Consider the following 24,612-nt stretch of genomic DNA (forward strand, 5'->3'; position numbering starts at 1 on the left):
AGATCTCTTCAAGAAAACTAGAGATACCAAGGGAACATTTCATGCAAAGATGGACTCAATAAAGGACAGAAATGGTAGGGATCCAACAGAAGCAGAAGATATTAAGAAAAGGTGAAAAGAATACACAGAAGAACTGTACAAAAAAGATCTTCACGAGCCAGACAATCACGATGGTGTGATCACTCACCTAGAGCCAGACATCCCGGAATGTGAAGTCAAGTGGGACTTAGGAAGCATTACTACAAATGAAGCTAGTGGAGGTGATGGAATTCCAGTTGAGCTATTTCAAATCCTGAAAGATGATGCTGTGAAAGTGCTGCACTCAATATGTCAGCAAATTTGGAAAACTCGGCAGTGGCCACAGGACTGGAAAATGTCACTTTTCATTCCAATCCCAAAGAAAGGCAATGCCAAAGAATGCTCAAACTACCGAACAATTGCACTCATCTCACACACTAGTAAAGTAATCCTCAAAATTCTCCAAGCCAGGGTGAAAATATACTGCCTTGACATACTCCTTTTCCTATTTGGAAACAGTCTATTGTTCCATGTACACTTCTAACTGTTGCTTCCTGACCTGCATTCAGATATCTCAAGAGACAGGTCAGGTGGTCTGGTATTCCCATCTCTTTCAGAATTTTCCACAGTTTTTTGTGATTCACACAGTCAAAGGCTTTGGTATAGTCAATAAAGCAGAAGTAGATGTTTTTCTGGAACTCTCTTGCTTTTTGATGATCCAGAGGATGTGGGCAATTTGATCTCTGGTTCCTCCGCCTTTTCTAAAACTAGCTTGAACATCTGAAAGTTCACAGTTCACATACTGCTGAAGCCTGGCTTGGAGAATTTTGAGCGTTACTTTGTTAGTGTGTGAGATGAGTGCAACTGTGCAGTAGTTTGAGCAGTCTTTGACCTTGCCTTTCTGTGATCACTGCCAAGTTTTCAAAATTTGCTGGCATATTGAGTGCAGCAGTTTTACAGGATCATCTTTTAGGATTTGAAATAGCTCAACTGGAAATCTGTCACCTCCACTAGCTTTGTATGTAGTGATGCGTCCTAAGGCCCACTTGACTTCACATTCCAGGATGTCTGGCTGTAGGTGAGTAATCACACCATCGTGATTATCTGGGTCATGAAGATCTTTTTTGTTATGTTTCTTCTATGTATTCTTGCCACCTCTTCTTAATGGCTTCTGCTTCTGTTAAGTCCATACCATTTCTGTCCTTTATTGTGCCCACCTTTGCATGAAATGTTCCCTTGGTATCTCTAATTTTCCTGAAGAGATTTCTAGTCTTTCCCATTCTGTTGTTTTCCTCTATGTCTTTGCACTGATCACCAAGGAAGGCTTTCTTATCTCTTCTTGCTATTCTTTGGAACCCTGAACTCAGATGAGTACATCTTTCCTTTTCTCCCTTGCCTTTCCTTTCTCTTCTTTTCACAGCTATCTGTAAGGGCTCCTTAGACAACCCTTCTGCCTTTTTGCTTTCTTTCTCTTGGGAATGGCCTTGATTCCTGCCTTCTGTACAATGTCACGAACTTCCATCCACAGTTCTTCAGGCACTCTGTCTATCATATCTAATCCCTTGAATCTATTTCTCACTTCTACTGTATAATCATAAGGAATTTGACTTAGGTCATCTGAGCAACGATTACATGGTGGAAGTGAGAAATAGATTTAAAGGACTAGATCTCATAGACAGAGTGCGTGATAAACTATGGATGGAAGTTTGTGACATTGTACAGGAGACAGGGAGCAAGACAATCCCCAAGAAAAAGAAACAAAAAATGGCTATCTGAGGAGGCCTTACAGATAGCTGTGAAATGAAGAGAAGCGAAAAACAAAGGAGAAAAGGAAAGATATACCCATTTGATTGGAGGAGGAAATGGCAACCCACTCCAGTGTTCTTGCCTGGAGAATCCCAGGGATGGGGGGGCCTGGTGGGCTGCCGTCTATGGGGTCGCACAGAGTCGGACATGACTGAAGTGACTTAGCAGCAGCAGCATACTCATTTGAATGCAGGGCTCCAAAGACTAGCAAGGAGAGATAAGAAAGCCTTCCTAAGTGATCAGAGCAAATGGAGGAAAACAATAGAATGGGAAAGACTAGAGATGTCTTCAAGAAAATCAGAGATACCAAGGGAACATTTCATGCAAAAATGGGCTCAATAAAGGACAGAAATGGTATGGACCTAACAGAAGCAGAAGATATTAAGAAGAGGTGGCAAGAATACACAGAAGAACTGTACAAAAAAGATCTTCATCACCTAGATAATCACGATGGTGTGATCACTCACCTAGAGTCAGACATCCTGGAATGTGAAGTCAGGTGGGACTTAGGAAGCATCACTACAAACAAAGCTAGTGGAGGTGATGGAATTCCAGTTGAGCTATTTCAAATCCTGAAAGATGATGCTGTGAAAGTGCTGCACCCAATATGCCAGCAAATTTGGAAAACTCAGCAGTGATCACAGGATCATTTCAATCCCAAAGAAAGGCAATGCCAAAAAATGCTCAAACTACCACAAAATTGCACTAATCTCACACACTACTAAAGTATGCTCAAAATTCTCCAAGCTAGGCTTCAGAAGTATGTGAACCATGAACTTCCAGATGTTCAAGCTAGTTTTAGAAAAGGCAGAGGAACTAGAGTTCAAATTGCCAACATCCACTGGATCATCAAAAAAGCAAGAGAGTTCCAGAAACACATCTATTTCTGCTTTATTGACTATGCCGAAGCCTTTGACTGTGTGGATCCCAATATACTGTGGAAAATTCTGAAAGAGATGGGAATACCAGACCACCTGACCTGCCTCTTGAGAAATCTGTATGCAAGTCAGGAAGCAACAGTTAGAACTGGACATGGAACAACAGACTGGTTCCAAATATAAAAAGGAGTACGTCAAGGCTGTATATTGTCACCTTGCTTATTTCACTTGAGTACATCATGAGAAATGCTGGGCTGGATGAAGCACAAGCTGGAATCAAGATTGCCAGGAGAAATGTCAATAACCTCAGATATGCAGATGACACCACCCTTATGGCAGAAAGTGAAGAGGAATGAAAGAGCCTCTTGATGAAAATGAAAGAGGAGAGTGAAAAAGCTGGCTTAAAACTCAACATTCAGAAAACTAACATCATGGCATCTGGTCCCATCACTTTATAGCAAATAGATGGGGAAACAGTGGAAACAGTGGCTGACTTTATTTTGGGGGGTTCCAAAATCACTGCAGATGGTGACTGCAGCCTTGAAATCAAAAGATGCTTACTCCTTCGAAGGAAAGTTATGACCAACCCAGACAGCATATTAAAAGGAGACATTACTTTGCCAACAAAGGTCCATCTAGTCAAGGCTATGGTTTGTCAGTAGTTATGAATGGGTGTAAGAGTTGGCCTATAAAGAAAGCTGAGAGCCAAAAAATTGATGCTTTTGAACTGTGCTGTTGGAGAAGATTTTTGAGAGTCCCTTGGACTGCAAGGAGATCCAACCAGTCCATCCTAAAGGAGATCAGTCCTGGGTGTTCATGGAAGGACTGATGTTGAAGATGAAACTCCAATACTTTGGCCACCTGATGCGAAGAGCTGACATGTCTGAAAAGACCTTGATGCTGGGAACGATTGAAGGCAGGAGGAGAAGGGGATGACAAAGGATGAGATGGTTAGATGGCATCACTGACGCAATGGACATGAATTTGGGTAAACTCTGGCAGCTGATGATGGACAGGGAGGCCTGGCATACTGCAGTCCATGGCATCGCAAAGAGTCGGAAACAACCGAGCGATTGAACTAACTGAACTGATCTGAGCCACAGTCAGCTCCTGGTGTTGTTTGTGCTGACTGTATAGAGCTTCTCCATCTTTGGCTGAAAAAACTGTAATCAATCTGATTTCAGTATTGATCATCTGGTGATGTTCATGGGTAGAGTCTTCTCTTGTGTTGTTGGAAGAGGGTGTTTGCTATGACCAGTATGTTCTCTTGGCAAAACTGTATTAGCCTTTGCCCTGCTTCATTCTCTACTCTAAGGCCAAATTTGCCTGCTACTCCAGGTATTTCTTGTGTTCCTACTTTTGCATTCCAGTCCCCTATAGCGAGAAGGACATCTTTTTGGGGTATTAGTTCTAGAAGTTCTGGTAGGTCTTCAAAGAACCATTCAACTTCAGCTTTTCAGCATTACTGGTCAGGCATAGACTTGGATTACTGTGATATTGAATGGTTTGCCTTGAAAACAAACAGAGATCATTCTGTCGTTCTTGAGATTGCATCCAAGTACTGCTTTTCGGACTCTTTTGTTGACTATGATGGCTACTCTATTTCTTCTAAAGGAGTCTTGCCCACAGTAATAGATATAATGGTTATCTCTGTTAAATTCACCCTTTCCGGTCCATTTTAGTTCATTAATTCCTAAAATGTCGACATTCACTATTGCCATCTCCTGTTTGCTACTGCTGCTACTGCTAAGTCGCTTCAGTTTTGTCTGACTCTGTGCGACCCCAAAGATGGCAGCCCACCAGGCTCCTCTGTCCATGGGATTCTCCAGGCAAGAACACTGGAGTGGGTAGCCTATCCCTCCTCCAATGCATGAAAGTGAAAATTCAAAGTGAAGTCACTCAGTCGTGTCCAACTCTTAGCGACCCCACGGACTGCAGCCTACCAGGCTCCTCCGTCCATGGGATTCTCCAGGCAAGAGTACTGGAGTGGGGTGCCATTGCCTTCTCCTGTTTGACCACTTCCAATTTGCCTTGATTCATGGACCTAACATTCCAGGTTCCTATGCAGTAGTGCTCTTTACAGCACCAGACCTTGCTTCCATCACCAGTCACATCCACAACTAGGTGGTGGTGTTGCTTTGGCTCTGTCTCTTCATTCTTTCTGGAGTTATTTCTCCACTGATCTCTAGTAGCATATTGGGCACCTACCAACCTGGGGAATTCATCTTGCAGTGTCCTATCTTTTTGCCTTTTCATACTGTTCATGGGGTTCTCATGGCAAGAATGCTGAAGTGGTTTGCCATTCCCTTCTCTAGTGGACCATGTTTTGTCAGAACTCTCCACCATGACCCGTCAGTCTTGGGTGGCCCTACAGGGCATGGCTTCTAGTTTCATTGAGTTAGACAAGGATGTGGTCCATGTGATCAGATCGGTTAGTTTCCTGTGATTGTGTTTTTCAGTCTGTCTGCCCTCAGATGGAGAAGGATAAGAGGCTTGTGGAAGCTTCCTGGTGGGAGAGACTGACAGAGGGGGAAACTGGGTCTTGTTCTGATGGGCGGAGCTGTGCTCAGTAAATCTTTTTTTTTTTTCTTTTTCAGTAAATCTTTAATCCAATTTTCTGTTGATGGGTGGAGCTGTGTTCCCTCCCTGCTATTTACCTGGGGCCAAACTATGGTGGAGGTAATGAAGATGATGGTGATGTCAAATGGGAAAGTAGAAGAGTAGAAGAAACAAACAGGGTATCAGACTATTACAATCAATACAATAAATGTAAAATCAAAGAGTTATGATGATACTGATATGAAGAAAAGTTAGCCCAGGCATAGAGGAAGGATGTAGGCAAGCCAGGCCTGTTGGAGAGGTGACAGCACTGAGCCAACTCCCAAAGGCTGAGTGGATGTCAGGCAGGAAAAGCATGGTGTGAGGGGTGGGATTTCCCAGCAGAGGAAAGAAGATATGCAAAGAGACATGCGATGGATGACAGCACCCTGTGAAGGAAGAGTAAAAGGGGGTGCAGGAGAGGTAAGGAATTTGGAACTTTATGCTGACAGCAATAGGGTATCACTGATTGTTAACAGGGAAGGACAAGACGCAGTCAAATTTGCATTTTATAAAGATATTCTCTGCACAAATTAGATTCTGGAAGACCAGAGAGGGGAAAATCATTTAGGAGAGTATTGCAGTTATCTAGGTGGAAAATGGTAATTATCTGGGAATAAAAAGGAAGGGAAAACATATTTAAGTGATGTTAAGGAGTTAAAACTGTATTGATTTGTTGAGAAAATGGAAAGCCAAGGATAAAGGAGAGGAAGGGCTTTAGAATGATTCCAAGGATGATGGCACCATTCACTGATACAGGACCTGCAAGAGAGAACAAGGCTGAGTGGAATGTTAAGGTTCTTTCCAGCTTGTGGGGTCTGAGGCACCAATTGAACTTGCAAACAGAGCAACTTGGTAAGGAATAGGTACCTGGTAGGAGACAGATCTGGGCTGTATCTTAAAATTTTAATCCCACAGATGGAAACTGAAGACATGGGAATGGCAAAAACAAAGAGATCCTAAGATGCAACTTCAAAATATAAAATGTTGGTTGAGGAAGAGATGCCCATGAAAGAGCCTGAAAAGGACATTTAGAGAAGAGGAATATAAAGGAAGAATAAAGTCAAGAGAAGAAAAGGAGAAATTTCAAAAAGGGAGGAGCCCATGGTCTAGAATGCAGTAATGACATAAAATAAGGGCCAAGACAAGTGTATTGGATTTGGCAGCAAAATAACTCATCAACGAGCTTAGTGAGTAGTTTCGGTGGAGGGACGGATATGAAAGCTCCACTGCAATAGACTGAGGCTCTAATCGAAGGTAAGAATACGGAGACGTACAGATCACTTTTCCAAGAAGACTGGCTATGAGGGGGAAGGAAAAGGACGGAGCAGCTTATAGAAATGCCAACAGAATCCAGGGAGAGTTGTTTTCATTTCTTAAGATGAGAGAAACTCAATTATCATAATGTGAAGGAGAAAAGATACCACCTCAGCCAAATAAATATAAAATGAAGACATACAGATAGGAAAAAAATCTTTGCAGGTACCAAATTATTCTAATTTCACGCTATGCTTTCTCTTGACAGAAAGTGTATGTGTTCATCATTCTATCTCTGTAATTTAGCCCAGCGCCTAGGTCATAATGAGAATTCCAATATATGTTGAATGAATAGGTGGATGAAGAATTTATAGACGTAAATAAAGTAGTAACAGGTAATACTGAAAATGAGAATACATAAATTGAAAGAATTATTGCTTGCCGTTTTATTTTTTATTTTGGGGTATACAAAAGTCTTGCCCAGCAGGGTATGATTCCTCTGAAACTAGAGACCATGCATGTGTAATAGCACTTGGGACAGCAAAGGAAGTATTTTATTGGCAACATGTATCGACTGGAAAGAGAATGTAAACAAACCAGGAGGGGGCTCCAAACTTTGAGGGAAATAGAGGAAATAACTGACTGAGGTTCTCATCAAGCTGAGAATTGATGGTATGAGGAAAATGAAGGAGCCAAGCAGATGAAAATCTGTGAACACAGAGTGGCATGTTACATTTCACAGGAGGAAAATCTCTACAAATCACAGGTTGTAGCCCTGGGTGTAGGATAAAGTGTAGCAAAAGTAAAGGTTATTAGAGATTAGGAGATTAAAGCACTGTGAGGACAGAGTGACAAGTATCTTATCCACATGGACTTTGAGCTCACCCAGGATGATGGCAAGACACAGTGGGACAATAAGAAGATGGTGAGCCCAGTGCCATGATTCTCCGTGATAGATGGTAGATAACAATGATAAACGGGGACAGACAGTAGATAATGATAGATGGATCAGATGGTAGATAATGATGAAGTAGGCTAGAAGCTGACAGGCAAATGGAAATGGTCTCAAAGGAAAAGATTTCCTTAAAGGAGAAGGAAATGGCAACCCACTCCAGTATTCTTGCCTGGATAAGTCATGGACAGAGGAGCCTGACAGGCTGTAGTCCATGGGGTTACATGACTGAGCACACATGCATGAGGGTAGAGGGAGATGGGTTGGTAGCAATAAACTGGTAGAACTAAAAAAGGAAAAAAAAATGCCAGAAACATAATGGATGTGGGAATGGGGAGTTGAAATAATGCAAACCCATCTTCCTCTGACTGTGGTATGAGGGGCGTAGGAAATGAGCAACCTCTCACTCAAACTGCTGGAGAGAGACTCATTATTTGGGTGAACAGCCCCAGCTTAAAAAAGATAAGGCAGAGACTTCCCTGGTGGTCCCGGGGTTAAGACTTCATGCTCCCAGTGCAGGGTGCCTGGGTTTGATCCCTGGTCAGGGAACTAGACCCCACACGCCAAATCTAAAGACCTCGAGTGCCACAACCAATGATCCAGCATGCTGCAATGAAGACCTGGCACAGCCAGATACATAAATATAAAAAAAAATAATAATAAGGCAGAAGACGCAGTCATAAATCCTTCACGCAACGTCATTCAACCAGCACATGTGGATCCTATAAAATTGCTGCCTTGCTAACAAACACCTGAAAAGATGCTCAACATCACTCATTATCAGAGAAATGCAAATCAAAACTACAATGAGGTACCACCTCACACCAGTCAGAATGGCTACTATCAAAAAGTCTACAAACAATAAATGCTGGAGAGGGTGCAAAGAAAAAGGAACCCTCTTACACTGTTGGTGGGAATGCAAACGAGTACAGCCACTATGGAGAATTCCTTTAAAAAGGTGGAGATTCCTTAAAAAAAAGTGGAAACAGAACTGCCATATGACCCAGCAATCCCACTGCTGGGCATACACACCCAGGAAATCAGAATTGAAAGAGACACATGTACCCCAATGTTCATCGCAGCACTGTTTATAATAGCCAGGACATGGAAGCAACCTACATGTCCATCGGCAGATGAATGGATAAGAAAGCTGTGGTACATATACACAATGGAATATTACTCAGCTATTAAAAAGAATGCATTTGAATCAGTTCTAATGAGGTGGATGAAACTGGAGCCTATTATACATAACAAAGTAAGTCGGAAAGAAAAACACCAATACAGTATACTAACACATATATGTGGAATTTAGAAAGATGGTAACGATGACCCTGTATGTGAGACAGCAAAAGAGACACAGATGTACAGAACAGTCTTTTGGACTCTGTGGGAAAGGGATAGGGTAGGATGATTTAAGAGACTAGCATTAAAAATGTATATTAGCATATGTGAAATAGATTGCCAGTCCAGGTTTGATGCATGAGACAGGGTGCTCAGGGCTGGTGCACTGGGATGACCCAGAGAGATGGGATGGGGAGAGAGGTGTGAGGGGGCTTCAGGATGGGGAACATATGTACACCCATGGCTGATTCATGTCAATGTATGGCAAAACCACCATAATATTGTAAAGTGATTAGCCTCCAATTAAAATTTTAAAAATGGCAGCCTTGTTGTTAATGACAATTAGCAGGGTGCACTCACCATTATTTGGTAGATACATCCTTGTACACTGCTATAACTCTATAGCCTTCTTTGGAAGAAAATGAGCCAGCCATCTCATGCACAAAATCCTAAAACATAATTTAAAAGGTCTTAGTATTTCTAAAGTTTAGAGGCTTATGGTTAAAACAGAATGAAGCAAACTCTGTAGGCAAACTTCAGAATTCTCCCTCATTCCCCATTCACTGCTAGGAACTGGACAGCAGCCTTAAGACTTTTCTGTTGCTCCTTACATCTGTCCCTCAAATCCTCTTACAGGGCCCTCAGAGAGACCATTACCTTTCTCTGACATGAAAAAGTTAAATAACTTGGCACTGAAAAGCAGGCTTCAGAAATTCTGAAAATGCTATTTCCCATAAGTGATATATATTGTAAAAAATAGAAAAACTTTCCCTTCAGCTTTACAACAGGCTAAAAGGGTTTCTGTGATTTCTAGAAAGCCATTCCTTGTAAGTGAGCTTGAAGCATCATACTGTCCCTCATCATGATATCGCTCTCTGTACTTCACGATGATACAAATGATGGTCAGGCGTCAACTCCTTTTGTCTCTCATGAGCTATGTTGAGGCTCTCGGAAGGTCACTGCACTTGAGAGATGTGGCCTCACCTGCCCCAGTCTCTGTGGTTCAGGACATGTTTCCTGGAGCACTCAGTGACCAAGTTGTGACCTGAAGCAACAGAAAGTAGGCACATTCACAAGACTGAGGACTGCAGGAAGTTCGATATATTAAATCTCAGAGTACACAGTAAGGAATGACAGGAGACCCAAGATATAAGAAGGGGCATCAGAAACCACGTTAAGGAATGTGATTTGTACTTGGAGGAACGGGACAGGGATGAACAGGAGCTTCTGCTGATTTCTACTACTTCCACACAACTCAGTGGCTGACGTGGACTGCGGAGTCCATATAGAGAGTATAACTCTCATATAGAGAGTACAGCTCTCCCTCTATAGCATCAGTACCACCCGTCCCCCACGCCCCACCAAGCACATCTAACCCACCCAGTTTCCCAAGCTGCAGGAGCAGGACCCTAAATCTTCTAGTATTATCAAAGAAGAAAATAAAGGACTGAGTCAGCCCTCAGCTGACTGGCCCAACTGTATCATCAGTATGAGAAGTCTGTAAAGGGAAACTGGCCATTGGTTCTGTATGACCTTTTCTAGATGGGGTCTGGGTAAGCGGTAAGAAATGGGAGAGAACAGAGTTTGGAAGCTGCAGGAAAATGTGTAATGTTAAAAATTCAATCTAATCTTTTTTTTTTTTTTAATATTGCTTCTGTTTAATATTTTGCTTTTTTGGGCCATGAAGCATGTGGGATCTTAGCTCCCTGACCAGGAATCAAACTTGCACCCCCTGCATTGGAAGGCAAAGTCTTAACCACTGGACTGCCAGAGAAGTCCCAATCTAATCATTTTTTTAAATGTCAATGATTCCACACTATAGAGATAACAGGGATTCCTAGCTGATTTTAAATTAGGTTACTGCTACTGACAAATGGAAGATGAAAGTTTAACATGGCCATTTGTTAGCAGGTCTGCATGAGTCCCAGTGCTATTTGCCCTCATCTAATCTTATTGTGCTCTTCCTGGGAAGCTCAAGGTAGCCATGAGATAAAGGCCAGTGTTAGGTGAACAAGGTAAGAAGCCATTCTAGTTTCTTCCTCCCCACCTTCCGGAGTCAGGCACTTTTATTTCAGTCGCTGCGAAATCACAGAGAGGCAAGCTGTATTTCCAAAGGGAGCTAAAGCATTATGCTGATCTTAACAGGCAAATCCAAGTCCTATCTGGTCCCAAGTTAATCACTAGTACGTGTTAAAAACTACCTAAATAAACACACTTTTGGTGACTTTCTAATAGACAGTAGAAAATCAAAGATTTTCTTAACCAAATTTCAAGGATTTTCTTAACCAAATATAGTGGTTTGAGTATGGGGAAAGTAAATACAGGAATGGTTTTAGTTAATGGCATAGCTGACATCTGGCTTTTGTTTTTTCTGCACATGGCAGATGTCTAAAGATTCTTTCACTTATGGGAGTTTTCATGACATCCATCCATGTTTCTACCTCTTGAAATTTTTCTCAGTGGCCTACCTGCATTTAAGACCAAAACAAAAATGTAATGGGTCCTTACTGTGTGTCATGCACTGTACCAGGTGCCACGATATTTACCCAAAGTCCTGGAAACCCAAAAACACAATGCAAAAGGACATATTAGAAAAATAAATAAAATTCCAGTCTCAATATCCTATTAACATCAACTTTTCAGCTGTATTTGATCATGAAGTCTTACATTACTTACAAGGTAGCTGCTATTATAAAAAAGGGATAGGTCATTAATAGTCTCATTTTCCAAAACCCATTTTATATATGCTCTAAATTATGCTACATCCAACAAAGTGTGCACTTTGAACTTACAAACAAAAAAACTATCTTCATACAGTATGCATTCTAACTCTTGAAATAATTGTACCTGTAAGTCATAGTTTAAGATAGAATACATATGCTTATCATGTTTATTGCAGTTGCATTTCAGAAGGGGAACTAAGAAATTTATAGAAACTAGAAGGTTTGGCATTAATGAAGTCAAGTGGCCTCTTGAACTTTAAACTTCCACATCACAATATGAAGCTGGTTCTAAGATAAGAAATAGAATAAATTCTCTCCTAAGGACGGACCTGAATCTCTGATTGCTCAGAGGCTGAATTAACCAGAGACCATGGCGTTTGATGGTACTTGGAAGGTAGACAGAAATGAGAACTATGAAAAGTTCATGGAAAAAATGGGTAAGTGCTTAATACTTTAACAGCTTGTTCTTTTGTTTTTCACAGACATCTTTAACTCCTTCTAAACCTCAAATCTTAGGCAATGGCACCTGTTGTGCTGGGTGCTGGTGAGGATCAAGAATGGGTGCTGGTTCAGAGTAGGGAAAACCACATTCTCACTTCTTACATTAGAAAGAATACACTCTCACCAGTGGAAGAAAAGATTCTTGGGCACTATTCTCTAAAACACAAAAAACATCCAGATATGTTTCATTTATGTTAACTGGTGACTGAAAATTGAATAGTTTTTTGTTTGTTTAGAAAGTAAAATATGGCAGAGCATAATGATAACCTTCATACTTTAAAATATTAAATTCTAGGGGATGGAAAAGCAAAGGCCATATAATAGAGCAATGAAAACAAATGAGACTTAATTCTCTTCCTCTGACTTGCAGAGCTTTTGGAATGATCTCATGACAGTATGTAGTTTCTACAGAAGTGTTAATTTAACAGATTTTAATATCTACACCACTACTCTGGCAGCCCATACGCTGAACACTTTGGGCAAAAAGATTTGTCATTCCCTAAAAATAAAAATCTGCATCAATTATATCCTGTAGTTCAGGAATTCCAAGTTCACATTTATGGAATTTGCAGATTCTTATAATAATGAATTTGACCGTAATATTTGCTAATTTTCTCATTTCTATGATAGGAACACCACAAAAAGCAAAGAGAATTATGAAACTCAAAATTTAAAGCCATGGAAAGCAAAGGGACATTAAAAAAGAAAGTGTACCATACATGTGGAATTAAAGTAGTATATCCTTATAAATATATAAATGTACTTTCTTAATCCTTCATTTGATATCCCTGGAATTTGACTTACTTAACATTGAAACAAAAATATTTATAATTTTTTAAAAAATTACTCAGTTCTAAGATTCTACAATTCTATGCTTCATTTAATTTTTTTCAGTTTTAGAAAAATAGTTTGACATGATTGAGCTTGAACTTTTTCTACAGAAGCAATCTGAATGCTCTTGTGCAAAGGCAATATGATCAGGTATTCCTCTTCACCCACAAAATATTAACTGGTTAATTAACTAGTTTAAACAGAACTTGGAAAAGTAGCACTTTCCATGGCATTTTGACTTTATTTCCTCCAATCTCTTTGTCTTTGCAGGTATTAATGTGGTGAAAAGGAAGCTTGCAGCTCATGATAATTTGAAACTGATAATTACACAAGAAGGAAATAAATTCACAGTCAAAGAATCAAGCACTTTTCGAAGCATTGAAATTATTTTTGAGCTTGGTGTCACTTTTAATTATAGCCTCGCAGATGGAACTGAACTCAGTGTAAGAAATTTTTTATAAGCAAAGCATTCCTGATTTTTCTACATACTGCAAAAATAATCTCTGTTTTCTTCCACTGGATCGGTTAATGAATGTAGGTCTCCTTCATTTACTGAAGCAGTCAGTGGAGTTTATCTATATTAAACATCATACAAGTTAGCAGAGTATTTAAAAGTGTTTTGATTTTCATATGTTATCTATTAAAGAACCTGGATTAAACAACAATTAGAAAAATATCCTTTGAATGACTGAGCATACACCTATTCATAAAGAAAATTTCAGTGTTTTCAACATATCTGACAGCAATAAAAGCTTCTAGAGCTATCTAACTTAAATATAATAGACGTGTAATTGAAATGATAAAATAAGTGAATAAATTAGTGAATGAATGTGTGACCAAATAGAAAGGTCCAATGTTACAATGTAGGTCACTGGGAATTCATTTTACTATTTAAGATCTAAAATTTTAAGATATAAAATGGGGTCACATTTTTCAAGTGATTTTTTAAAAAATGTTTCCACTTAGAACTTTTCTGGTTAAATTAAACATGTTTGCAATGACAATTAAGCTGTCAAATATTTTATTATGGCTGTTTTATCTGTTACCACAATTACATAAATTAAAACAAGTACAAGCTTGTTAACTTCTCTGTTAAACTAATATGAACCATGATTAAACTTAGAACACTCTTTTTAATGTGAAAGACTTAGTAAAGAGAAGTCCCGATTATCTGCCTTACAATTCAGCATTTGGAAACTACAGAGCGAGATGGTTACCAGCACGTACTCTAGAGCCCCGGTAATCTAGGTGCAAGCTTGGCTTTGTGACTTTAATTACCGTATTTCAGTTTTTTCATCTGTGCAACGGAGATAAACATATCTCCTTCATAGGGTTACAGTGAAGTTTGAAGAAGTAGATCTGTAGACCTCAGAACAGAGCCTGACACGTGTAAGACCCTTAAAAATGGTTTTTTTATTATTATTTTGAAATCTTATACAGGGGGCGTGGGCCCTGGAGGGAGATAAACTTGTCGGAAAATTTAAACGGTTGGACAATGGAAATGCACTAAATACTGTCCGAGAAATTATAGGTGGCGAGATGGTCCAGGTGAGTTATTTTCCAAAGACAAAAATAATTACATAGCAATGATTTTTATCTGGGGGGTTGCTGAGTTAAATCATCAATAAACAGACTATTACTTTTCTCATAAATCTTACTGAGTTTTAAAATATAGGTATTTTCTGATGCCTATTTGAAGAGAACTTACATACGTCAACACATTGAGCCTATTTTAACTGAAAAAGTGACTACAAACCAAAACTTATTTTTAAATGAATGTCTCCTCTATCTGTATAAAATGTGACTATCAAGTACAAGAAAAAAATACATTTTGAAGCTAAATACTACTAGTATTTTTCTTAATTGAGCCTCTAATTTTAACGTCAAATTCTTCTATGTTTATGAACACCTTTCAGACTTACACTTATGAAGGTGTGGAAGCCAAGAGGATTTTCAAAAAGGAATGAGCACTGTTCCTGGAGCATTGCCCAGAACACAGATTAGATGGAAAATCTATATTGAACCAGAAATGCTTTCCTTTCCTCATCTGGTATAAAGTTGCTGATTGATTAGATCTTTCATAAGCATTGGTCAATGGCTTATATTTCCAGTCTCACCAAAGAAAAACATGTAAAAGCTAATTAGGATTTAACTTGTCTTACATTTTCTAAGATGTGTTTACTGGTGTTCTAAAAGAATGTGACATTTTAAAAAACATATGAATAAATATTGTTTCCACATTGCTTTAAAAGTAGTCTCTCTTAAAAAAAAAAAAAGACATATTCATTAATAGACTGTTTTGGGTTTTTCCCCACATTTGGTAAATTAAAGACATATATTGCATGGGGGTCTTTATAATCTTGTACTGGTTGTAAATATTTCCCTTAGCAACATTTATTATAAAAATAATACATATTTAACCAGAAAGTTTAGAACTAAGAAAAACAAATGCAAAATAAATATTTCCATAAACCCATAAGCCAGAGATAATCACTATTCTGATTTTAATAGAGATCCTCTATCTTCTCTGGCTGTGGATTTGTGTATTTCTTCATACACACATAGCACTCTGAACAAAACGACAGGAAACAAATGATGTGCTAAGGCAAAGTGCATTTTATTTTTCTACATTGCCAGTGATTCCCAGACCTGGGTAAGCAGCAGGATCATCTGAGAAACTTAAGAACTGTTTGCATGCTTAATCCCTACCATTATCCTGTTAGATCAGAATCTCTGAAAACAGAACCAGGGATTTTAGAGAACTCCCAAGTGATTCTGATGCAGCAGGTACACTAACCAGTCTTTGAGAACAAGTGGGCTATCAGGCACCAAAAGTGTCGTCTTCAAGTGTCACCCCTCCCCTTTCATTCATAAACACATACACTTACAGGTTTTCAGGGCCCCCAAAGTTTTCCTTCACTCATATACTCACATAATATACTACTTTATGTATTTCAACCAATTGCATTTTAGGTCGGTGTGTATACAGGGCGCAGAGGTGGTAAATTTTTTAAGCATTTGGCTCTGTGGACTTTTGTTTTGACTATTTTTCACATTGATGACGGTAATAGCTAACATTTATATAGTTCTTACAAAGTTCCAGGTACTGTTCTAAGTTGTATATAGATATGGCAGATACATTACAATGTAGAAAGAAAAATGTGTACATGTTGAAGATGAACAGATTGAAGAATATAATCTTTTACAAAAACAAGAACTTGAATCCACTGTTCATTTTATAACTGTATTAAAATCTTCACACTGAAAACAGTAACTACGTAGATTTTTCACGCACTTTCTAGAAATAAAGGTTCAGAGTGCTTCTACCTCTCGGATCTTGTCTACATATGTGAAGTAGGAAAAGGGCAGGTGTTAATTTCATCTGACAGTGGAAAATCTATAGTATGGAGAAGTTTATTTGCTTGTCTAATGTTGCAGAGTCCATAAGGAACACAGGAATTAAATGTAGGTCTTGACTCTTAGTACATTATCATCTATGCTATTACTCAGCCTATTACAAAGAAATATATCTTAAAAAAAAAAAAAGCAAAAAACCCTTAATTCCTTCGTGGCACCCAAGAACAGCACTCCAAAGGAGTCAGGTCAGACTGTAAAATAATGGCAATTAAGTGGTTAGGCACTTATCTATTTCTAGCCTTACTGCAGGCTCACTTTTCTTTTAATAATTTACATCCTTTCTTAGCACTAAATCTCCACTATTTATTAGTACTAGAGAGCAGCGTATTGCTTGCTAAGTGACTGCCATTGTTATAACCTCTCTCTGGGAAACTGACCTTGACATCGTGCCAACTGAAAGGACCAAGAGAGGGCGTCTGACCCAACAGCAGCCTCTCTAACACAGTCTGGCCAGTTTATGAACTCTGTGCAGAACGAACCACAGCAAACAGAACCTAGAATGAATTTCAGAGATACACAGTAATTGGTAGAAGGAAAAAGGTTTCAAGAGGACAAAGAGGGCAGACAGTAAGTAAAAACCACGAGTACGAGAAGCTGTGAGCAAGCAAGACCCGCAGGGTAAACTGCAGAATACCCGGAGCAGTTGTCACAGGAGCAGCTGGGTGGTAAAAGCTGAAAATTTACACATGGAATATGGCATTTGGGGTTCCCTTCAAACTGCTTCCTCCCCAATCTAGGATAGGGGAGGTAGTGGAGAGAAGTATAGAAGAAATGAGGTTGGTCTCAAGTTGACAACTGTTGCAGCTGTTTAAAATGATCCCCTTATTATCTACCTATCTGACATGCTGACACCTGACAGGTCCACTGGGTACCTAGTAGGAACATTAAACTTATCTCCCTACTTCTGTATGTATTTGACATTCTCCATAACAAAACATTAAAAACTTTAACACATACATATATAAATCCAGAAGCCAACCACTTCCCATCACTTCCATTGCTATCATCTTGGTCACCACTAATCTTTCTCCTGATTACTATAATAATCACTAAAAAGCCTTTTTCAACACAGCAGTCAGAATAATCCTTTATAAATTAAAATCAGATGTGGTCATTCCTCTACAAAAATACTGCAATGTCTGCCATTTCTTTTACAGAAAAAGCCAATGTCCTAAAATGGCCTATAAGACCCTAGGTGATCAGATCCCCTTATTACCTATCTGACATGTGTTCCTTTTCTTGGACTATCTGGGGGAAGAATGTTTCAAGTGGAGGAAATACCCTAGAACAAAGGCCTTAAGGCAGGAGCAGACCTGTAAATCTGAGTAACACAGATTACCTTGTAAGAGTCTCCAAGGTCATCTAGAGATTATAAAAAATGTGACCAATGTTCAGGAAATAGAGGCTGACTCAGCCTTCCTAGAACTCAGGAATAATGTGGCAAAAAGGGAACGGGTTTTAGAATCACATAGACTTACCCAAACTCTTATCTTTCCCATTACTGACTAAAATTCAAGTTCTGAGCCTTAATTTTTCTTACTTGAAAAACAGGGAAAAGTAGCAATGATTTTCTGATGTGCTATCAACTGAGGTATTATATACAAAACATCTAGCAGAGTGCTCAGCACATAGCTCATACACAATAAATGTTACCAAATAATACGCCCCTGTGCCCTTCTCTTGCAGAGAAAACAGAGCAAAGTCTGGCTGGAGAAAACAAGAGAATTCTCTTCTTAACATAGCCATCACGAGGCCTGTGTGGTAGATGGACCCTAGCTGGTAGATGAGAACTCTTAGTTCTGGTTCAAGCTGTGACAACTAGATGGGGACTTGAGGCCAGTCATTTCATCACTTTGGAATTTAGTTCAATCATCTTTAAAATGAGCTAACTAGACCTCTATTGCTAAGATACAGTCCTGAGATCCTGTCTCCGAAAAACAGTCAGGGACTCTACCCTAAATAGCCCCCCTGGTGTGCAGCACAGGGACGTGTTGCAAGGACAGAGGGTGGGGTGGTGAGAGGAAGACATCTTCCAAATTCTTAAGCCTGGCTGGCTTCATGGCTGTGTGACCTGTGCAGGCCCAGGAATGGGCTTCAGTGAATGCTCTGCTGTGAGAGTCTCAAAATTCTCAATAAAGTTTGAACAACGAGATCTGCATTTTCATTTTATAGTGAGACCTGCAAATTACGTGGTCAGTCCTGTTCCTAGGAGATGGGTATGAATAAGTAAGATATTTTTCTATCATTAATTAGAGACTGGCAGCAAGACACCCCTGGTGGGTGAGATAGTTGTCTGGGGGCAGAACAGAAGTGGGAGGGGGTTTTGATGGGATCAAGAGGGAAGGGTGATGATGGATGAACTTTTCCAAGTACAGCTGACCCGTCAACAACAGTAGGGGTCACCTCCTAGGTGAAGATCCAAGTTATTACTTTACAGTCGGCCCTGCATATGTACTGCCCACGAACTCAACCAACCGATCATATATAGTACGTATTTATTGAAAAAAAAATCCATGTGTAAGTAAATCCACGTAGTTCAAACCTGTGTTGTTTAAGGCTAAACTGTACTCTGAAATGTTTCTTTACCTTCTGCTCCTTGCTTCCTCTAAACTACAGCACAAGACTGCCATCTAGTGGCCAATGACATGAATTCTTTCAAAGATTTCCAATGTGAGGTTCACATTTCAGCACCTACAGGGTGTTCCAGAAAAATCTGACATACTATACTGTGTAGTTTGTAATAATTATTAAATGCTTTCTTCAGTTTCAACTTCCAAAATATTCAGAATTAATATGAAGACCCCTTTTCTGTTTTCCTGAACAATTCCCTAAGGCTGCTTTCATCTGTTCAGCAAGAAATGATTTTAAAAAATTAAAAAAAATACTAGTAACAAATATTCCATGATGAACACCACTGGTCATTAACAATGTCATGAAACTGATTCAAATGCTCAGGTTAATCCTGGGTCTGAATCAGAATACCCAGAATATCATCATCTTCAAAACTGGATGGTCATTTAGGGGTAGGGTTATGCTTTCATTCAGTCTGTGCTAATATGCAGGGTGATATTCAGGCCCAATGACCCACGTTCAGGCTACTGGCTGGAACAGGCATTACTGAACAATTAACTGGAAAAGAAGAGTAAGCAACGCAGCGATAGAAGATGAAGAAAGTGAGGAGCCTGGAGCACATCAACAGTCAGTGTCCCAGGGGGCTTCTCTCATCCATAAGCATCCCCACTGAGAACTCCACCAGATGAAAGGGTTACCTAGGTCCTCCTGGCTAGATTTCCAGGAAGAAAAGAGGGAGCTCACATACTCATCCAGTGATTACTGCTTAGGACCCCTGTGCGGGGAGAAGACTGCAAACATCTAAAGAAGGGTGAGGAAGTTCTCCCAGGATCTCCGCCCAGTGTTAAGACCACATCCCTCAGATTACAGGTGGCGTAACTGCTTCTTTTCAAACAATTCAGATATACTCACTGCACTGACTGGAGAAAATATCTGAGCACCAGACAACAATACTCTCTCTCCACTCAAAAACAAGAGAGTCCTTTAGGGAGAGGAATCTTTACTTAATGCCATTTCTTGCTTTGTTTTGGATAATTTTTTTAAACAAGACCTCAAGATAACAAGGATATCAAAGGCTATAAATGTGACACTGAACTTCTTTTTAACACATCCTTAGGGCAGAAAAACCTCAGTGAGGATGGGGCTTATTTCACACTTCCAGTCACCACTAAGTATTCATCCTGTGTTCCCATAGCATGACATGCTCACTAATATCACACCATTTTTCTGTATTCAGTTTGCTTGTCTGTCTCCTCTAGTCTGTGAGCTCCATTAGGGTGAAGATAGAGTCTTATATCTATATCCCTACCCCCACTATATCCCTTTAACACACAGTAGACATTAATAACTGCAAAGGAGTAAATAAATGGAACATGCTGAACAGTCTCAGCCTTAGCAAGCCAGCCTTTCCCATGCACTATTCTGAGTCCTTACACACAGAATCTCTACTGAAGCAAACAGCCTTAGCTGTTCCTGTACACAGATAAGCTTAATCTGAACTAGATCGACCCTACCTAGATCATAACAGGTTAGGCCACTTGCTCCAAGAGCAGTCAATCTATATACTTGAGAACAGTCTATGAGAACTTTGTCTAAGACCAGTAATTCTAACTAGTTAAACCAATTAGGGTCTCATTCTTGGGAATCTGACTTAAATACACAAGAAAGGCACCAGCTAGTAACAATGGATGGTAGAGGGGAATGAAGTTTGCCACCCCCAAAATATATCTCTTTGGCATAATGATTAATTTAGGTTGATAATCTCTAAGAAACAAGAGACTTAGAAAGTCTTTCTACTTTCCTCTTGGCTGCCTAAAATATTTAAATAAAGGGCTTATTCCCAAAATAGAGGTATCACCAGGAATATCTGCAAAGAATATGGGCTAGGTGTGATGGGGGAAATTCCGTGGGGCCTAGAGATCAGAGGCCACTCAATGTCTCATTGTCTCTGCGTGGCCAGCAAACATTTGTTTATCAAACATCTGCTTTTTCATCTTCATGAGAACTGCCTCACTTTCCTTTTAAGTTCAAACATCCTCTTTCATCTCTCGCTGAAGGTGGTATTTAAGGTGAAGGTTTTGGCCATTTTGGCAAGTTACTCCATTTTCCTAGGTATGAAAAAGTGAAAGTGTCAGTCACTCAGTCGTGTCTGACTCTTCGTGACCCCATGGACTGTAGCCCACTAAGCTCCTCAGTCCGTGGAATTCTCCAGACAAGAATACTGGACTGGGTAGCCATTCCCTTCTCCAGGGGATCTTTCTGACCCAGGGTCGAACCTGGGCCTCCTGCATCGCAGGCAGATTCTTTACCAGATGAGCCACCAGGGAAGACCTCTTCTATGTATGCAAGTTATTTAATTTCTGTTTGACTTTCTCTTACTAACCTATCCCATGTCAATTTAGTTCTCAGTCCAGCCAGAACCAAAATGGGTAGAGGAAAATTTCCTCTTCCCAAACAATGGGCCAAAGTAGAAAGGCATAGAGGAGAGACAGAAAACAGAGGACATGAGGCAAAAGGAATCACAGTGAGTTCTAGTAAACAGAATCTAGACGGAAGAAAAGAAGGTGAAGTAATAGGTTCTTAGAGATGGAAATAATGAATTCTTGCTTATGGTGAATAAAACTATAACTTGTTTACTATAGCCTCCTCGGATCATGGCTGGCCAAGAGAACATATTTCTTAAATATGAAGTAAGCAGCTACCATGTGACACATATAAGTTTCGAATATAAACAAGACAGATCTATTTGGTTCCCAAGGAGATGTGAATTCAGCTCAGGCATGTACCATCTACAGGTTGAAGACTGACATTAAACAAGTAAAAACAATAGTGATAATAAGCATTACAAAGAAGTAGTGTAGGTTCTCACAGAAACATATGATGCCTTGAATTATATTTTCCATTGGTCTATTTTTGCTAAGTTCTCTGATTATACACACTTTCCTGCACTCTAACGAGGCCTGATTTACATTTGACACTTTTCATCCTTATTATCACCTCTAACTGTACATGTAAAGGCTACTTCCCCAAGGTCTACAAAATTTTCAAAATACAAATTGGCTCTAAATTCAAAGAGAAAATTGTAAATTTAAGTAAGTGAATGCTTTATCAATAAAACACAGCACTCATTCCAATGTCCTTCAATGCAACTCTTACTACCACTACAAGGCAACAGTGTTTACAACGTGCTGGACATTGTTCAAGACGGTTCACAGAAGTCAACGCATACTGTGTCCTGCTGAGTAAAGTCAGACAGAGAAGGAGAGATATCCTGTGACATCCTTTATATGTGGAATCTAAAGAGAAATGATACAAATGAACTTACTTACAAAAGAGAAAGATTCACAGACTTAGAGAGCGAGCTCATGGCTGCCAGGGGATAGGGAAGAGGGGCAGGATGCAGGGATAGTTAGGGAGTTTGGCTGGGACTGACATGTACACACTGCTATGCTTAAAATGGATAACCAATAAGGTCCTACTGTACAGCACAGGGAACTCTGCTCAGTGTTATGCAGCAGCCTGGACAGGAGAGGAGTTTGGGGGAGAATGGACACATGTCCATGTGCGTGTGTCCATACATGCATGTGTATGTATGGCTGAGTCCCTTCACTGTTCACCTGAAACAATCACAGTGTTGTTTGTTAATCGGCTGTATCAGTTCAGTTCAGTTCAGTTGCTCAGTCGTGTCCGACTCTTTGTGACTCTATGAATCGCAGCACGCCAGGCCTCCCTGTCCATTACCAACTCCCAGAGTTCATTCAGACTCAAGTCCATCGAGCCAGTGATGCCATTCAGCCATCTCATCCTCTGTCGTCCCCTTCTCCTCCTGCCCCCAATCCCTCCCAGCATCACAGTCTTTTCCAATGAGCCAACTCTTCGCATGAGGTGGCCAAAGTACTGGAGTTTCAGCTTTAGCACCATTCCTTCCAAAGAAATCCCAGGGCTGATCTCCTTCAGAATGGACTGGTTGGATCTCCTTGCAGTCCAAGGGACTCTCAAGAGTCTTCTCCAACACCACAGTTCAAAAGCATCAATTCTTCGGCGCTCAGCCTTCTTCACAGTCCAACTCTCACATCCATACATGACCACTGGAAAAACCATAGCCTTGACTAGACGGACCTGTGTTGGCAAAGTAATGTCTCTGCTTTTCAATATGCTATCTAGGTTGGTCGTAACTTTGCTTCCAAGGAGTAAGCGTCTTTTAATTTCATGGCTGCAGTCACCATCTGCCGTGATTTTGGAGCCCAGAAAAATAAAGTCTGACACTGTTTCCACTGTTTCCCCATCTATTTCCCATGAAGTGATGGGACCAGATGCCATGATCTTCGTCTTCTGAATGTTGAGCTTTAAGCCAACTTTTTCACTCTCCACTTTCACTTTCATCAAGAGGCTTTTTAGCTCCTCTTCAGTTTCTGCCATAAGGGTGGTGTCATATGCATATCTGAGGTTATTGATATTTCTCCCGGCAATCTTGATTCCAGCTTGTGTTTCTTCCAGTCCAGCATTTCTCATGATGTACTCTGCATAGAAGTTAAATAAGCAGGGTGACAATATACAGCCTTGACGTACTCCTTTTCCTATTTGGAACCAGTCTGTTGTTCCATGTCCAGTTCTAACTGTTGCTTCCTGACCTGCATACAGATTTCTCAAGAGGCAGGTCAGGTGGTCTGGTATTCCCATCTCTTTCAGAATTTTCCACAGTTTATTGTGATCCACACAGTCAAAGGCTTTGGCATAGTCAATAAAGCAGAAATCCCCCAATACAAAACAGAAAAAAAATTTTTTTAATCGACTCATATTAATCCTCACAACAACTCCTCTACACTATAAGAACTAGTAAACTATTTTCATTTTACACATTAGGTAGATGAGGCAAAGAAAAATTATATAAGTTAGCCAAAGGTCAACAACTAGTACGTGGCTGACCCAGAATTTGAACCCAAGCACTCTGGTTCGAGAGTCAATACGTTCTAGAGTCTAGACTCAATTTTACTCAATATGGTTTTCTTGGTAAATTCTCTTTTAAAATACTATTCAACAAATATGTATTGAATGCTTATTAGATGCAGGTGTTGATCTAGGTGTTAAAACAGTGAACAAAACAGACAAAAAATCCCTGTTCCCATGGAGGAGGATACAGATAACATATAAGAGAAAAAGGTAGAATATAAAGTACATTAGACAGTGTAAATGCTAAGGAGGAAACAAGGCCAGAAAGAGGGATGAGGAGTAGTATGACTTTAAAAAGGTGCTGGGATATGAGTACAATTTTAAATAGGCTGATCAGGAAAGTAACCTGAGTAGGTGATGTTTGAACAATGACCCAACTGAAGTGAGGACATGAGTTGTTTCAGTTAAGCTTTACAAGATAACAGGCAAAATAAGAGCCCTGGGTTTGGATCCTTGGACTCATTACAGCCTAAAATGCCCCTGGAGTTACATTTAGAGTTTCTGGGGTGTGCACAGAACCAGCACATTCTATCAGGGCTTGATGCTGCCAGTTTAGGAAATGCAGAGTAATACAACTGAATGAGTGTTATGAAACGAGCAACAGCTTCTTCATTCATTCTGAGCAAGAATTCATGGAGGATTATATTATGAGGTAGCAATGCTGAACACTTAGTGAACTTTATTCTTCCCAGTTTCTAAAGTCAATACCCTGTATCTTAATCTGCCTGGGTTAACAACTGATGTAGCATAATCTGCAGCTTTTGTGTGG

The 24,612-nt window shown here is 39.9% G+C and overlaps 1 protein-coding gene and 1 long non-coding RNA gene across 5 annotated transcripts in view; one reads left to right on the forward strand and one right to left on the reverse strand.

The window, feature by feature from the left end:
• LOC109560224 (uncharacterized) overlaps positions 1-24,612 on the reverse strand; it is a 162,540-nt gene that overhangs the window by 53,801 nt on the left and 84,127 nt on the right. Inside the window, exons 5-7 of one of the 4 annotated variants that reach the window (XR_011567006.1) lie at positions 11,359-11,404; positions 9,835-9,895; positions 9,211-9,299 (exon numbers count right to left, since the gene is read on the reverse strand). The exons of 1 other annotated variant lie outside the window; for it this stretch is intronic. This is a non-coding gene — a long non-coding RNA (uncharacterized lncRNA). The remainder of the gene's footprint in view (positions 1-9,210; positions 9,300-9,834; positions 9,896-11,358; positions 11,405-24,612) is intronic. 2 more of the 4 variants (XR_011567005.1, XR_011567007.1) reach the window with 2 other exon arrangements.
• LOC109560223 (fatty acid-binding protein, intestinal) lies at positions 11,868-15,156 on the forward strand. Its single transcript, XM_070790801.1, has 4 exons — positions 11,868-12,010; positions 13,176-13,348; positions 14,346-14,453; positions 14,822-15,156. The coding sequence occupies exons 1-4, from the start codon at positions 11,944-11,946 to the stop codon at positions 14,870-14,872; spliced, it is 399 nt and encodes a 132-aa protein (XP_070646902.1). The 5' UTR covers positions 11,868-11,943; the 3' UTR covers positions 14,873-15,156.

The sequence above is a fragment of the Bos indicus genome, chromosome 6, assembly GCF_029378745.1.
Source record: "Bos indicus isolate NIAB-ARS_2022 breed Sahiwal x Tharparkar chromosome 6, NIAB-ARS_B.indTharparkar_mat_pri_1.0, whole genome shotgun sequence".
Taxonomy (NCBI): Eukaryota; Metazoa; Chordata; class Mammalia; order Artiodactyla; family Bovidae; genus Bos; species Bos indicus.

Coding starts and splice junctions, on each gene's coding strand:
- LOC109560223 (XM_070790801.1), top strand. CDS start 11,944: ATGGCGTTTGATGGTACTTGGAAGGTAGACAGAAATGAGAACTATGAA. Junction 12,011..13,175: donor AAAGTTCATGGAAAAAATGG/GTAAGTGCTTAA, acceptor TTGTCTTTGCAG/GTATTAATGTGGTGAAAAGG. Junction 13,349..14,345: donor CAGATGGAACTGAACTCAGT/GTAAGAAATTTT, acceptor AATCTTATACAG/GGGGCGTGGGCCCTGGAGGG.